The 17,779-nt window shown below is 39.5% G+C and overlaps 1 protein-coding gene across 3 annotated transcripts in view; it reads right to left on the bottom strand.

The window, feature by feature from the left end:
* Window positions 1-17,779, bottom strand: part of exp (expansion) — a 40,531-nt gene that overhangs the window by 10,384 nt on the left and 12,368 nt on the right. For all 3 annotated transcript variants that reach the window (XR_006772560.2, XM_045738462.2, XM_045738463.2), the window contains exons 2-6: window positions 13,475-13,547; window positions 8,146-8,301; window positions 3,877-4,075; window positions 2,783-2,973; window positions 603-690 (exon numbers count right to left, since the gene is read on the bottom strand). Coding sequence is in view for 2 of the 3 variants with exons in the window: in XM_045738462.2 (XP_045594418.1) it covers window positions 603-690; window positions 2,783-2,973; window positions 3,877-4,075; window positions 8,146-8,301; window positions 13,475-13,547 (707 nt within the window). In the remaining variant the exon portion in view is untranslated. The remainder of the gene's footprint in view (window positions 1-602; window positions 691-2,782; window positions 2,974-3,876; window positions 4,076-8,145; window positions 8,302-13,474; window positions 13,548-17,779) is intronic.

Here is a 17,779-nt window from a genome sequence, read left to right as displayed (position 1 = left end):
AATGGGTACCCGACTGTTAAATGATTCGACGGGTCATATTCTAGGGAAAATTAGGATTAAGGACTTGCCCGAAATGCTATGCATACTAGTAGCTCTACAAGAATGTAAGAACTGTTGTATAAATAAATATATAAAATAAAAAATTAAAAAGATGCTGTTGATGGTAGGGGGGCATGACAGCTGATTGGACAGCGCTTGGGATTCGTGGTCCTAAGATTCCAGGTTCGATCCCCAGTGGCGGCAGAAACAAATGGGCAATTTCTTTCACCCTGATGCTCCTGTTCACCTAGCAGTAAATAGGTACCTGGGATTTATAGACAGCTGCTACGGGCTGCTTCCTGGGGATGTGTAACAAAAAGGAGGCCTGGTCGAGGAACGGGCCGCGGGGACGCTAAGCCCCGAAATCCTCTCAAGATAACCTCAAGATGGTGAAGCATTTAGGCACCATTCAAGACACGTGCCACAGACTTTCACCCAGAGTGTTGATAATATTAACCTTGCAATGCATAAAATAGCAATGTTAATAAATTAGCTCATGCCAGATAGCTAGATATTATACTAATTACTAAGCACGCTGTTTGTATTATTGTAGAACAACTTACCATACTTGCGATCCTTTGTCTTATTATTATTGTTGTTGCGAGCATGAAGTTTACGGAAGGCGTTTTCATCCAAGGCATCGTAGTCAGACTGATAAAACCATAAAGTTATACTCATTACTTTCAATATCAATGCATATCAAGAAAATTTATGATAAATGTATAAACAAAATAAAATTATTCTAAATACCTGTAAGTATAAATCAAATAATTTAAATTTAAATTAAAGAAATTTACTTTTTGTGAAGTACTTTTATAACAAAAGTTAATGTTGTACTTTGACAAAAAATTGTACACGCAATATTTCTGCCCATCCACCAGGGCAGTAACACCATGGATATCATTTGAAAATACCTCCAGTTTGGAGGAGAGAGCACAGCATGTTGGACTACAGAGAATAGGAGAAATTGTTGATTGAAAATTAAGGAGAGTTTTGAGGTCAACAAATTTGTATAGACCTTATATTTGCATTTTAAGAGAGACTAAGGTATTCATGGGCCACTATAGAGCAGATGAAAATAGTATACAATGAACAGAGAAAAGCCGTGAAAGATGTTGAGATTGTCTGATGTTGATTTTATTGTATTTGTTAAATACAATAAAAAACAGTTATGAAGGAAGCAGAGGTTGTGTAAGAGTGAGTGTCAGGTATGATATAAATGCATTACTTGATTGTGTAATGTTTCTGTGGCTGCAGAATATATATACATTACAGTACAGAGTAATCAGAGAAGCCAAGGCAAAAGTATTGGTAATGGTTGTGAACTTAGTGAATTTCTTAGAAATTTTCCTAACATCATATGTCTTGCATGGGAATAGAACTTGGGACCATTGGATTATAGTGCTGCCCTCTGTGCTACACAAGCATTTCTCTTTACCCACTCAACTGCCCTACAACTCACATGTCTGGCATGCAATAACATGCATACATTTCTCCATTGTACTTATTCCTTCCTCTCTAACTGTGGCACATATATTGTTTAACTAGTTATATCAGTGACTTGAATATCTGATTTGTCTGTCTCATCTCATCTATTTCACTCCCAGAGATGAGAATTAAGAGCACACTGTGATGCAATCTTTCTTAACATCCATAGTAACTTTTCCACCTTTTGTAAGCCTTCTGGGGGGATCCAATGTTGTTTTTCCTTGCACAATACTCTCCCTTATTCATTTCTCTGTTCACTTATGTTTGCATAGTACTTCCTCTTATACAATTTTCCACTACAAATTTGACAGCAAATGTCTGATCAACACATCCACTAGAATACCATACCTGAATCCCAGAGCATTATTCCTCATTTATATTCTAAATTTATCTGAATTCTGCTCAACACTTTCCTGCCATGCAGTCAGAACACTTGCATACACCCCTCGTGGCACGACCAGCAAGTCCCTTGTGCGACTACCACCTTTTAATATCTTGAGAACAATTATCCCATCCACTCATCAAATTATCACTGATTTTAGTGTTGTAATGAATGTTTTTACAGTACCAACATCTTGGGTATCCCATACATGATGTTACTGCCTGCCCCTCGTTAAATCACAGAGATCGAACAATATGGAAAAAAATGTTTTGCTCAGGGCACTTTTCTACCTTTCTTTTGCTCAATGTTTTGGTGAGGTCAAAAAACTTTCTGAAGAGAAACACAAACATAAAATAAGCAGCACATTTCACACTAACTTCCTGAGTCAGATACAATATTTACATGCCAGTTTATTTGTTTTCTAATCACCCATAAACATCTAAAAGCTGTAATGTAAATACTTTCTGCAAACAATCATTGTATACCTTTAATACACACCCGGAATATTTTTGCTTATCTCCCCATTTTCACTCAATATGTTCTTTACAGATCTTTTCAATCCGCCCCCCTTCCCTTTTCTTATAATGCTTACCATACTTTTGTGGTGTGTGTTCCTCCACTTGCCAGTGGAAAGCTAGCTACAGTAAAAATGATGAAATAAAATAAAATTTGACTACCAAGAAATTGATTTTCTATTAGCTTAATTATAACCATTTTGTGTACAGGTATCTAATTTTTATACATCACCTGAATTTACAATTTATATATACTGTACTGTATTTTTTATCTACCTTTTTATAGTGGTCAAAGTTGCATCACTATAATATAACTTTAACTCATTTAGAGAGCAGGACAACGTGAAAAGTGACTTACCTTGCCATTAGATCGGGGTCCAGGGTTCGGGTAGTTGGGGTTATCTCGTGGGGGTAGCTTGGGAGGCTTATCCTTACCCGAGCGGTCTTTACCCGAAGACCCGGAGGACGCACCTGAGCCTGCTACACTGTATGGGTCCTCGTCTGGGAGGGGAATACGTGGGCGGTTCCTAATGTTGGGTACTACCTTGACTGTCAGAGAGAAAATGTTAGCAAAACATTAGTATTTTGGTGTAAAGTGTATTAATCATTATAATACTGTACTGTATGCAATATTACAACATATCTACTTGGATGTCAAGAGCAGCAACACTGATGCAAACAATACTTATTAATCTTACTAAAGTAGAAATAAAGTAAAGTAGAAATTAAAGTAGAAATCATGTCTTAATATACATTCAACTGAATACCTCCTTGCTTGGCTGAGCCTTGGCAGAATTTCTATTTGCAGCAATGTTTAAAAATAACTATATATGGACAGAGCTCTATTCACATACAATAATATAAATGCTGAAGTCTAATAAGCAGCTTTTACAATGTTATCAAGCCTGGTGTGGCTAATGTTAGCTAAAATAAATCCAATTCAGCATATATACAAATTTAGCATAGATGTTGAAGAATCTCTGTCCCAAGATATAAGGAATTGAAAATTATTGTACAGTATATTGTGGCTATTCCTGTTCAGATGTTTATGTTATGGTACTTTTTTAATTTTAAACTTGAAAGTACAGGAGTAGATGATGTGATTTGTTAGCCAGCTTAGAGCTCTCCTTTTACAAAGCTCATCTTAGGCTTTACTCTATTAGTTTTCTCTGGAGCACACACTGGTGCACACAAACCATTTGCAGGAATGGTTTACTTGGTTTACAACCAAGTCCAAAATTACTGCTGGATGAACAAGTGCAAATAGCTAAGGTTGGTGCACAATCATTCTTCCTTGCTCAGAGCTTGAACTCAGACCAATACCACTATGGCTACTAGGGATAGTGGCTATTTGGTAAATTAACTAATACAGACATTTACAGTTTTGCACTATGAGTTATCCCACTATCTATTTCCTCATTGTGTGTATTATTACAAGAGTTTTGTAATTACCTGGAGGGAATTTACTCTTGAGCATGTCCATAGCCACAATATTGATGATCATAACCCAGATGGGACAGTCAAGGAGGTCTGGTTCATTCTTTACAAAGGCCATTACACACACACACTGAGTCTCCAGTTTGGAGCGGTCTGGGTACTGCCGGCGCATCTCTCTCTTCACATTCTGCTGGAACTTGTTCATGTCGAATAGCTGCAAGTAAAGATGGAACTTAATTGTATTAAGTTTTACATATAGGTATAGAAAGATGAGTTGTGGTGCAGAGTAGGATGAAGGTTGAGAATGTGATTTATTGGTGAAGATGCCAATAAGTTTAAAACTAAATACTGTATAATAAATTAATTTTAAATTACAGTATGCTCAAAATGCTATTCATAATTAGTGACTTGACATAATATACAATTATTATTGTACCTACCACTAATATGTTCCTTTGTATATTTTATAAACAAAATATTATTATTATACAATGATGGGTTTGAGTGATATTGTAAGAGAAGAGAACATGCAGAGCAGATAGAAGCTCTGAGACCTGCAGGATAACAAAGGTATGAAAAGTATACTGTTGAGATGAAAGTGTGAGGGAGGAGGAAGCATATACTCTATTGTATATAATTAAATTCATTGTGTCGGGGGACAGGAAGCCAGAGTGTACACGTTTTGGCTTTTATCGAGGTCCCCCCTTTTTATATTAATGGTGTACGTGTTATTATTTTTTTTTTTTATTCATTTATATATACAAGAAGGTACATTGGGTTTGTGAGAGTACATAGCATTGATGTTTTTACATTCTGGCAAAGCCACTAACATGCATAGCATTTCGGGCAGGTCCTTAATTTAAAAGATAATTTGAAGTACAGTATTTATTTTGTAGTAAAATGTAAAGAATATTAATAGGTATATTGCAGCAAAATTTGAGGATTATCAACAGGTGCATTGTACCATAATTTGAGGACTATTAATAGGTACATTACAGCAAAATATTTGCATTCAACATAACAACTATGATATAAGTTGATTGCAGTGATTACAATGGTAAAGTTGCATGTCTTAGGCACACACACATTGGCGGAGTGGGTAGCACAAGACATAATACAAGTTTAAGGCACAAGGTAGGAAACTAGGAGGATGAAATTAGGTACTTTTTGGGTTTACTTTTGAATAAGGCATAGGTTGGACAGCTTTTTAATTCATTAGGGAGTGAGTTCCACAGACCAGGTCCCTTTATTTGCATAGAGTGTTTACACAGATTTAGTTTGACTCTGGGGATATCAAACTGATATTTATTTCTGGTGTAGTGATTATGGGTGTTGTTATATCTGTCAAAGAAGAGTTTCAGAATAAGGTTTAGTACATGTAAATGGCACAAGCGAATGTATGAAGTTACTTTATGTTTAGCATGTTTAGGGATTTAAGCAGAAGGGCTGTGTGTTGCCTGAAAATAGAGTTTGTTATTGTTCTGATAGCAGAGTTTTTCTGGGCGATGATGGGTTTGAGGTAATTTGCAGTTGTTGAACCCCAAGCACGGATACCGTATGCAAGATAGGGATAGGTTAGCGATTAGATTAATGAAAGGAGAGCAGAGTAAGAAACATAATATCTTTTGAGATTTTTTTGGCTATGTGTTGTATGTGGGTGCTGAAGTTGAGTCTCTTATCAATGTATAGGCCAAGGAATTTCCATAATTTTTACTGTTGATGTTAACATTTTCTACCTAAAGTTGAATTTCATTTGATGATTTGCTTCTATATATAATGTAGTAGTTCTTTTCTATGTTTAGTGTGAGTTTGTTGGTTGACATCCATGAGTGGACTTTTTTAATTCATTATTTACAACATTATTTAATGTGTGGGGGTTGGGGTCATAGATGAGGATAGTATCCTCATCAAATAATATAGGTTTATGAAAGAGACAATTTGGCAGATCATTTATGTATATAAGAATTAGGAGAGGTCCTAGGATGCTGCCCTGTGGCACTCATACAGTTAATGGAAGAATGAGGGGGAGGTTATTTCATTGATGGCTACATATTGGTGTCTCATTAAGATTGGATCGAATACAGTTCAGGGCAAGGCCTCAGATTCCATATTGGTGAAGTTTAAGTAAGAGGTAGTTATGGTTTACAGTATCAAAGGCCTTTCTCAGGTCAATGAAGAGGCCAATTGGGAACTCATTTTTGTCAAGGGCAGAGTAGATTATATCAAGCAGACTAATAATTACATCATTGGTACTCTTTTGAGAGCGGAAGCCAAACTGACATGGACTTAACATGTTTAATTTTGCTAGATAGGAGTAGAGCTGTTTGTAAATAATTTTTTCAAATATTTTTGATAATATAGGTAGATTAGATATTGGTCTGTACTGTAATTATTTATATCAGCCGTATCGCCTCCTTTATACATTATACAATTCGTGTTACTTTATACAGTACAGTACAGTACTAGCAGTTCTAATGGTTCCCATTGTCATGGACAGCATGCCTGTTAGATGTATCAAGGCCCCACTTGATGAATACCTTCCCCAGGATGCAATCTACAACAGCTGCCTAATGCCAAGGTGCATTTTTACTGCTAGGTTAAACAAGGCATCAGGTGTATGGAAACATGCCCAAGCATCTTGTAGCAGAGTGGTGAGCAAGACAAGTTACTATAGGTCAAACTATGTAATATTTTCACAAAGAACCTTGGTTATTAACCTGAGGGCTACTAGCCCAAGTGGTCTCGACGAGGGCATGAAGCTGGCGGCTTGTCGAAGGTCCTCCCATCTGCTTTATGATCTTTTCCAGGTATATTTTGAAATTTAGCACAGTTTTGGCAGTTATGGCTTTGGCAGGTAGGCAGTTTCATGGGTTTATAACCCTGTGGGTGAAAAAGCATCTCTTGTTCTCAGTCCTACATTGTGGCTTGTTGAGTTTGAAACCATTGCTCCTTGTTTGTGTTACATTTGACCTTTTGAAGAAAATATCCAGATCAACATCCTCCAACTTGTTTAGTATTTTAAAAGTCTCAAGGAGATCTGCCCTGTCATGCCTGGTTTGCAGTGTTTTTAGCCCTGTGGTCTTCAAGCATTCCTGATACGAGCGATGACTTGGCTCTGGAATGGCTTTTGTTGCCCGGTGTTGCACCTTCTCCAGAGCAGCTATGACCTTCTGAAAATGAGGTTTGTATGCTTGGATATAGTAATCTAAGAAATTTATACAGCTGAATCATTACCTTCTTTTCCTTACAGTCAAAAGTATACTTGTTTATCCCAAGAGTTTGGTAGCTTTTTCTGACTGCTGCACCCTTCTGTTGTGCAACTTTTAATGAGTGGTGGATCTTGACTCCAAGATCCCTTCTTCATCAGTCTGCTGTAATGTAATGCTATTAATTTGGCTGTCGTGGTGTGGGTTGTTATGCCCCACATGCATGGTTTTTCATTTGTCGATATTAAAAAGCATTTGCTAGTCTTCTGACCATTTGTGGAGTTCATGTAGATGTCTTTGTAAGGCTTCAATATCATTATCATTTCCCCACTTGACCATAAATCTTTGTGTCATCTGCAAATTTGATGATGTGGTTTGTAATATTCTCATCTATGTCATTGATGTATTGTACATGACAAGAAGGGTAGGTCCCAAAATGGACCCTTGTGGCACTCCACTTAACACATTTTTCCATTCCGATTCATTTCCATTTAGCACCACCCTTTGCTTTGTTTTCTTTCCTTCAATCATTTATTCTTCCATTTATTTATCCATTTGTTTATTTATCCTTCATTTTTCATGATTCATAGCCTTCTTCTACATCCAATGCTTTTTGAGTGTTGTATGTACAGGTATAACAAGTGCAAATTATTGACAAAATAATTAATGTCTTATCACTAGATTATTTGAAAGGATTACAGGGTTACTTTAAATAAATAAAAAAAAAATTGCCAAGCCTCAAAAGGAGTGCGCTGTAGTTTGGACTTTTGACAGTCTACTGCTAGTGATCTCAGCTATGAACCTGCTAAAGTGCTAGTGAATGAATGAATATTCAGGCAGGAAACCTGTGAAAATGCTCCTTGATGGCTGTGGTGTAAAAAAACTGACTAGAAATTTACAGTGCATATAGCATTTTATATATTAAAAATGTAAATGAACTCACTGGAAACCAAATTTCTGACAATTTGAATAATCGACAATAAATAAAAACTGTTGAAGCAAAGTTGAATGTTCCTTGGCAGTATTCTAGTGTGAAAACCCACAAGACATACTTCATCTTTCTTGACCATATACTTACCATAACAGGTTTCTCAGTTTCAAGAGAGCAGTTTGGCAGCTTGAGGATCTCATTACTGATGGCATTATCATCACTACCCATCTTGACAAAGACAGCAGCCTTCGACACACGCTTGATGAGGATGTTGCCTTGATCGTCCATCTTCACTTTCACTCCCTAGAAAATTTAGTTATTGGTTACTTTTTTGCTTTATGTATAAATTTCATGTCACAAATACATCACCAAAGCTCAAATGTGATTAAAGTGTTGTTTTGAAAATAAGGATATTTAAAATACAGTATAGCTATGAAGGCCGTCTGGCATTACAATACATCTTTTGCATAATAAACAAAGTTAAGCAAAAAAGTATCTATTAATGTCAACACATTGTAAACAATTATTTTTGTAATTGTTTCACTACTGCTGTTATTTTTGCTACTACTCTTCTCATTACTACTACAATGTGTTTTACCAGTATACATCACAACCCAAATTGTAAACTAATTGCTTTACAATGTATCTAAAAATATAAACTTAATTTACACTGATGTACACATTTATTTTTGTATTGAGGCAGGTATTTTCTCCCCTGATTCCATGTATGACTAACCATCCTGTGAGATGGGAATATTGGATAAACTTATAGCTAGTTTTGGATCTACACTGTGTAATATCTCATATAGAATAAGGTAGCAGCATGTGCTGTGTATACCTAAACTTGTTAATAAAAAAAAAAGTACACATTCACTCCAGTCAGAATTGTGAATATTTGCATAATCTAATCTTAATAGTTTTGCATATTAATTGTCACCATTATTAGGCCTACTAAATTTTTTGAGGGCAAATCTATATAAATAAAAATGGAAATGTTCGTTTCTTCAAAATCACTAATCTCCGAAAGTTCTTCACCGATGGCTTTGAAATTTTCACACATTCCATTTGATTTGAGCGGGTTTTTATATACAAACTATATAGATGTCATGTCTGTAACAGGAAAAAACCTACTTTCTTTAAAAACTGTGTTTTTCATGTATTTTTCATGTGAGGGAATCTTCGAAACCTCTTTACCGATTGCTTTGAAATTTTGACACCACGTTGCATTCGAATAGGCACGTGTTTTTATATGCCTACTATATACATGCCTCACCTGTGACAGGAAAAAACATGCTTTTTTGAAAAACAGCGCCATCTGTTGGACATAAGGGCAACACACACTATAATCTCCGAACGTTCTTCATCGATTGCTTTGAAATTTTGACAACGTTCCATTCGAATACGCAACAGTTTTATATACCTACTATATAGATGCCACACCTGTGACAGGTAAAAAACATGCTTTTCTTGAAAAACAACCCCATCTGTTGCATGTAAGAGCAACACACGCTATACTAATTATGTTACGATTCCATTTCAATGTGTCCGTTTGCATTGACAAATTGAATTTTCATAGATTTCGATTTATTTTCATTTTGATTTATTTATTTTGTGTGACACTGCATTGGAATTGAGCTGTGTTTTTTTACTATACCATTCATTTCGTGAGTATATTTTATTTTTCTATTTTTTTTATTGTTTTTCCATTACGTTTTTTAATTGTTTTCCTTATATTTCAGTGATGGGGAACATCAGATCATTTGAATATGATCTGAATATGTAAGTCAAAAGAGGTTATTTAGAATGTGGATGTAACGCGTCATGTTGCAGACCTACATTTAAAAATCCACAACAAAGGCTCAAATCATAACATTTGATGGGAACAACCGGAGACTTAGAAGAGGGGGTGAAGTGGCCCTACTGATAAGAAAGGAATGGAGTTTCGAGGAGGTTATCCCAGGCTGTGAGGGGTTCAGAGACTAAATTACAGGCATCATGACGATGGGAGGACCAAGAGTAGTAGTAGTAGCAGTGATATATAACTCTCCACCAAATGACAGAAGACCCTGGCAAGAGTATGACAAACAACATAGCAGTCAACACTATAATCGAGAGAGCAGTCACTGCTGCCTGTAGAAATAGATCCCATCTGCTCATCATGGGGGACTTCAATCATGGAAGGATAGACTGAGAAAACAAGGAACCACACGGTGATGAGTAAACATGGAGAGCTAAATTGTTGGAAGTGGCGACAAGAAACATTTTAAGTCAGCATGTCAGGGGATCCACAAGAATTAGAGGCAACAATGAACCAGCGAGACTCGACCCAGTCTTCACACTGAATGACTCCGACATAAGGGAAAATCGGTTTCGAAGCCCCGTGGGAATGAGCGATCACAGTGTACTGACATTTGAGTATCTGGTCGAAGAAGGGTTAATGTACCCAAGGAAGGGCACAGAAAACAAAAGGATGGCATTCCCAAAGGGAAACTATGAGGAGGTAATAAAAATCCTAACAGATATAACTTGGGAAACAGAGCTCAGAAGAAAGACGGCCCAAGGCATGGTGGACTTCATCATACAGGTAAGGAGGCAGCAGACAAGTTTGTCCCGGTCCAAAAGGGAAAAAATTAAATGCAGATGAGAAACCCATGGTTTAATCAGGTATGTAGGCTAGCAAACCAAGTACAAGGACATGGAGAAACTATAGAAATAATAGGACACAAGTGAGCAGAGAAAAGGTACCAGAGCGCCAGAATGAATACGTATGGGTGAGAAGAGAGGCAGAAAGACAATATGAAAATGGCATAGCAAGCAAGGCAAAGATTCAGCCTAAATTGCTGCACAACCACATCAGGAGAAAAACAACGGTGAAGGAACAGGTAATGAAACTGAGGATAGGAGCAGACAGATTCACTACAAATGACAAGCAACTGTGTGAAGAACTCGATAAGAAATTCCACGAGGTCTTCACAGTAGAGCAAGGCGAAGTCCCAGAGATAGGAGAGGGGATATCTAACAAATCACCACTAGTTGAGTTTGTGATTACCAGTGGGGAGGCGAGGAAGCATCTGCTAGAGTTGGAAGTGACACACTATAGACCTGGATGGAATCTCACCTTGGAAACTGAAGGAAGGAACAGAAGCTCTGTGCCAACCACTTACCATGGTGTATAACAAATCACTCGTAACAGGTGAACTGCCAAAAATTAGAAGACGGCTAATGTAGTCCCGATATTCAAGAAGGGTGACAGACAGGAGACACTGAACTACCGGCCAGTGTCACTAACTTGCATACCACGCAAGGTAATGTAGAGGATTGTGTGAAAAAGGCTAGTGGAACATCTGGAGTGGAAGAACTTTGTATCACAACGTCAGCATGGGTTCAGGGATGGCAGATCATGCCTCACAGGATTTTCTTAAATTCAAATTTTGCCCTGAGGGGCAAGTTTATTGGGCAGTGCCACTCATCCTGTGAGTGGACACACCGCCATAGCAGCATGTACAACACTCCCCAATAGGAAGAAAACCCGCTGGGTTGTTCATCCTGTCACATGTACCCAGACACAGCTGGGACTTGCTTAACTGTCTCAAGTGAACAGCTCCTCAAACAAGAAGATTGACATTTGTCAACCCTTAAAAGCTTACGTTATCTTGCGGGTGGGCAAAATGGGAGAATCTTTTAAGAACAGTATCAATATATGACAAATAGTGTTTTCCTAACTCAAACAATGTGGGGTTTATTATTCTACACATATTTCTAATGTCCCTCAGGTGTCCACATTCACGTAGATAGTGGTCAAGGCGGTGTCAGTCACTCTCATCACAGATTCTGCAACTTCGCTGATCAACTGTTGTTTCCATTCCGAATCTCCATGGATATTTGTATCCAAGACGGATTCTCGCTATTACTGATTCTCTTCCGCGTCCTCATCCTCTTTGGCCATAATGATTGGGATTGCCAGCTGCAACCATGTTGTACCATCGTTCAGATTCACTGATTTGTGCTTCTATCCTCCTTTTCTCAGTTACCTTGTCACAGTGATGTTGCCTGATGATACCTCTAATATGTAGAAGAGTCTTGGGTATGAAGTATTCAATATAGTCTCCTTCAGCGCCTTCGGCAGCCAGCACATCTGCTCGTTCATTTCCACATATTCTAACATGGGATTGATTGAATTCTATGACCAGGCAACAAAAATCAGGCAAGAAAGAGAGGGCTGGGCAGACTGCATATTTTTGGATTGCCTGAAAGCCTTTTAACACAATACCAAATAAGAGACTAGGACACAAACTGGAGATGCAGGCTGGAGTGAAAGGGAAGGCATTCCACTGGATAAGGGAATACCTAAGCAACAGTCACTGTGAGGGGTGAAGTGTCAGAGTGGCGAAGCGTCACCAGTGGAGTCCCTCAGGGATTAGCTCTTGGACCTATACTGTTCCTGATATATGTAAATGATCTCCCTGAGGGAACAGACTCGTTTCTCTCAATGTTTGCTGATGATGCAAAAATTATGAGGAGGATTAAGACAGAGGAAGATAGTATGAATCTACAAGATTACCTAAACGAACTGAAGGAATGGTCAAACAAATGGCTACTAAAGTTCAACCCAAGTAAATGTAAGGTAATGAAACTAGTGGGAGGAAATAGAAGGCTAGACACAGGATACCGAATGGGAGATGAAGTCCTTCACGAAACGGACAGAGAGAAAGATCTAGGAGTTGATATCACACCAAACCTGTCTCCTGAAGCCCACATCAAAAGAATAACATCGGCGGTATTACGAGGCTGGCTAACAACAGAACTGCTTTCAGAAACCTCTGTAAGGAATCTTTCAAAACTTTGTATACCACGATGTAAGGCCAGTCCTGGAGTATACGGCCCCAGCATGGAGCCCGTACCTTGTCAAGCACAAGACGAAGCTGGAACAAGTTCAAAGGTATGCCACTAAGCTAGTCCCAGAACTAAAAGGCATCAGTTACGAGGAAAGGCTGAGGGAACTGCATCTCACGTCGCTGGAAGACAAAGAGCCCCGGGAGACATGATCACCACATACAAAATACTCAAGGGAATTGACAGGATGGACAAGGATGGATTATTTAACACGGGTGGTACACGAACAAGGGGACACAGGTGGAAGCTGAGTACCCAAGTAGACCACAGAGATATTATAAAGAACTTTTTCAGTGTCAGAGTAGTTAGTAAATGGAATGCATTAGGCAGTGATGTAGTGGAGGCTGACTCCATACACAGTTTCAAATGTAGATATGATATAGCCCAGTAGGCTCAGGAATCTGTACACCGGAAGATTGATCACTGAGAGGCGAGACCAAAGAGCCAAAGCTCAACTAGGTGAGAACAACTAGGTGAGAACAACTAGGTGAGAACAACTAGGTGAGCACAACTAGGTGAGCACAACTAGGTGAGCACAACTAGGTGAGCACAACTAGGTAAGCACAACTAGGTGAGTACTTACGTGGCCAATATGTCGGCGGAACTCTTCAGTCCTGGGGTCTCTCATGGGGTTCTCGAAGCCGCACAGCCCAATCCTGAAAAAATACACAATATGCATATTTAAGGTTGACATATGTTAAATCAGGAAGCCCTCATAGACTACCCTCACCACAGTCATCATAGACTACCCTCACCACAATCATGGACTACCCTCACCACAGTCATCATAGACTACCCTCACCACAGTCATCATAGACTACCCTCACCAGTCATCATAGACTACCCTCACCACAGTCATCATGGACTACCCTCACCACAGTCATCATAGACTACCCTCACCACAGTCATCATAGACTACCCTCACCACAGTCATCATAGACTACCCTCACCACAGTCATCATAGACTACCCTCACCACAGTCATCATAGACTACCCTCACCAGTCATCATAGACTACCCTCACCACAGTCATCATAGACTACCTCACCACAGTCATCATAGACTACCCTCACCACAGTCATCATAGACTACCCTCACCACAGTCATCATAGACTACCCTCACCACAGTCATCATAGACTACCCTCACCACAGTCATCATAGACTACCCTCACCAGTCATCATAGACTACCCTCACCACAGTCATCATGGACTACCCTCACCACAGTCATCATAGACTACCTCACCACAGTCATCATAGACTACCCTCACCACAGTCATCATAGACTACCCTCACCACAGTCATCATAGACTACCCTCACCACAGTCATCATAGACTACCCTCACCACAGTCATCATAGACTACCCTCACCAGTCATCATAGACTACCCTCACCACAGTCATCATGGACTACCCTCACCACAGTCATCATAGACTACCTCACCACAGTCATCATAGACTACCCTCACCACAGTCATCATAGACTACCCTCACCACAGTCATCATAGACTACCCTCACCACAGTCATCATGGACTACCCTCACCACAGTCATCATAGACTACCCTCACCACAGTCATCATAGACTACCCTCACCACAGTCATCATAGACTACCCTCACCACAGTCATCATAGACTACCCTCACCACAGTCATCATAGACTACCCTCACCACAGTCATCATAGACTACCCTCACCACAGTCATCATAGACTACCCTCACCACAGTCATCATAGACTACCCCTCACTCACCAGCCGCCGGGAACCTCTACCACATATAACTGTTCTCAACTCTCTAAGACACAACTGTGACCTGCTCGTGTCTGCTGCTAGACACAGATACAACAAAATTATTAGTGATGGTAACACAGTCCAGGTCTTTCCGCCCAGGAATCGAACCCAGGCTCCCAGATTTGGAGTCGAGAGAGATAACCCACCCTTCTGTTTAGATAGTAGAATTTGGTACTATTAACTTTATAGAGTCCGAAGAAAATCAAGCTAAAACCCAAAGTTAAATATTCCTAGGCCTACTATAGCACATATGTGTACTATAATAGGCCTCAGATAACGTGTATTAGGCCTAGGAAGGTTAGGTTAGGGGTAAGTTTTCTTTGCAACATCAACACAAACTTTTTCCGTTTGTGCAAATTCAATAGCACCGAGTTCAACTTGTTAACTGTTGAACGTTAACTGTTAACTGTTGTTAACTTGTTAACATATATACGTCAATATATGTAGAGTGGTCTTCATCGTTACTGTAACTACTGCCTAAACACGAGGATGGGCTCAAAACGAAGCCAACTGTACTAGGAGACCCCTAAAAAATATAATGTGTAAATGTTAGGGGCGAGTTTGTTAGTAGCGAGCCACAAATGGTCTTAATGCAGTATTCACAGTCACAACAAGTGGGTGAGCATGGGAGAAAATGAAGGTTGTCTGTCCTCAGCGAAGACTTGCTTCAGGTGTTACGTTAGGAAGATCATTGATGTGAGGGAGGGAGTGGGCCAAGTACACTTCCCTCTCGACTGTCAATGGACAGTGAAGGAGAAGTAGCATCGCTCCCCACTGTTAATGAACAACCTGGAAGTTCAACACCATAATTAACAAATTCGGATCACGAGGCTAACCTAAAAGTAAGGAAATAGAGCCTTCAACGCTGGTGTCACACGATGAGATGACTAGCATACTGAAAGGATTGTAGAATGTTTTAGTTTTAATCTTATACGAACATATTGTATTTACTGAAAATATCAACTTTCCTCTCGTGGAATTGTATAGAAGGAACAGTATAACAAGAATGGTATAGCAGGACAAGTTGTGACAATCATTAACAGTGATAAGGTGTAGGGACATGTTGACTGTATAGCCACAGTCAGTACTCCTCCTGACACCCCACTGTCAGGAGGACACTTGTGGTCTCATAACCACAAACCTCTAATGTTATTCCAATGGTGTGTTATTGAGGCTATTGTGTTTACCAATGTTGTGTACTTGGTCGGAAAGGAGAACAGTGCCCCGTGCACACCGAATATAGTATTAGGAGAAAGGGTGCACCTGGCTGAAATTTACCTGAGGGCCACCATCTTTGGTGGCCTCCACGGGGACAGGAAGCCGATGGCTTCTCAAAGGTCCCCCCCTCATTATTACTAAGAATTTTTTTCCAGCTTAATTTATGATTGAAGTCTTGACATTTACAGGTTCAGCGGGTAGGCAAGTACATGGGTTGAGTGAAAAGGGCATCTCTCTATTGCCCTGGCAGGTGCACGTATTTAATTGTGTGAAGTTTTACACTTATGACTGCTGGAGCAGACGCTTAACTGTGGCTCCAGTTCTGCACGCTAAGCTTCCCATTGGCACAGCTTTTAAACCGTTAATCTACTGTTTTACGGAGAACATGATCCGTTACTAATTTAACAGGCAGGTCCCTAATTACTGGAGAGTGCACAGAGCTGAACAGGGAAGGAACGGTGCCTAATGTGGCCATGTACGCAGGGCTCGACCCGGTGCCATCTTACCGCTGTGCCACAGTTATTGCCCTATGGCTGAACACTCATCCGTTGTCTGACCTACACACAAGCTTGGTAAGCTTCAAACTGTTGGTTCTTGTGTGGGTCCGTTACACCTGTTGAAGAAATGGTCTCGATGTAAAGTTTACCTTGTTTATTACTTTGCCTCACTACAATTAGTTGTGTCGTGCTGTGTTTTCAGTAATATTATCATACGACTCTCAGCCTGTCATGTACGACAGTTAAAACTCACTCTGGGAGGATTGTTGTCATTGTGTTTCAACTTTCCCAGTGGTCGCCTGGTTGTGTGTCGGTGGGTGGTGGCCGCCTCACCGGGCCACGCCTCACCGGGCCACCCTAAGGTTCCCAACCTCAAGAAACTGTCGTACTAAGTGCCCTTATCCTAACCTACCAGAGGACCCAAAACTGAAAACGGGACAGTATGTTAATTTCGCGAGCCGCTTCCATTTTCTAGTACGACAATTTTTGGCCTTAGGTAAAACGTTTCTAGTATTGTATCTAGAATATAATTGTTTCTATTGTGTCTAGCATTGTATCTTTATTATATCTAGAGCCCGCTGCATCTACATGCAAGCTGATATTGATCCCAAACTAAATTTGGTATGACAAGTCTATGATAACCAACATATTGATGACCACTACTGCAGGTATTACTCACCTCACCTTACAAAACACAAACTCCAAAATATCACTTGCTTATCAATTTTCAACCAAAACTGTCAGATCACTTGGTAAATATTTGGATGCTATAAATGCACTTCTCACAGCACTAGGTACTAAACTATCGTTCATTATTTTAACAGAAACCTGGCTAAGTAAAGACTATACCCAACTTTACAACTTAGCATTCACATCTGTAGGCCTGTAGGCCTAATAACACGGGAGGTGAGACAGCTATATATTACCAAGATAACTTATCTGCAATAATGTCATTAGTGATAAGAGATGACTACTGTGAATATACCTTTGCTCAGTTCTCGATTAAATCGCTGAAATCCTCCTTGACTATTTGAGCTATCTATAGATTTCCCAATACTAACATAGCATCATTCTCAGATAACCAAAGGAATCTTATCATAAACAACAATCTCAACATTATCACATCGTTCTAGGAGGAGACTTCAATATTACCTGGGTCAGCAAAATAACTCCCAAGTCGACTACTTCCTAAACAGCATGAACTCCAGTATGGTAATCCCTACAATGACCAGGCCCACCCGAATCACTCAAACATCCGCTACTACCTTGGATCACTTATGGACCAACATAACAGCTCCCCTCACATCTGGTATAATCACTGACAGAACAACTAGCCACTAGCCTAACTTCCTTGTAGCAAACATGGCCCTAACACCACCAGCCAACAA

This window comes from Procambarus clarkii, chromosome 43 (assembly GCF_040958095.1).
Source record: "Procambarus clarkii isolate CNS0578487 chromosome 43, FALCON_Pclarkii_2.0, whole genome shotgun sequence".
Lineage (NCBI taxonomy): Eukaryota > Metazoa > Arthropoda > Malacostraca > Decapoda > Cambaridae > Procambarus > Procambarus clarkii.
This window is presented reverse-complemented; position numbering and strand designations above follow the sequence as displayed.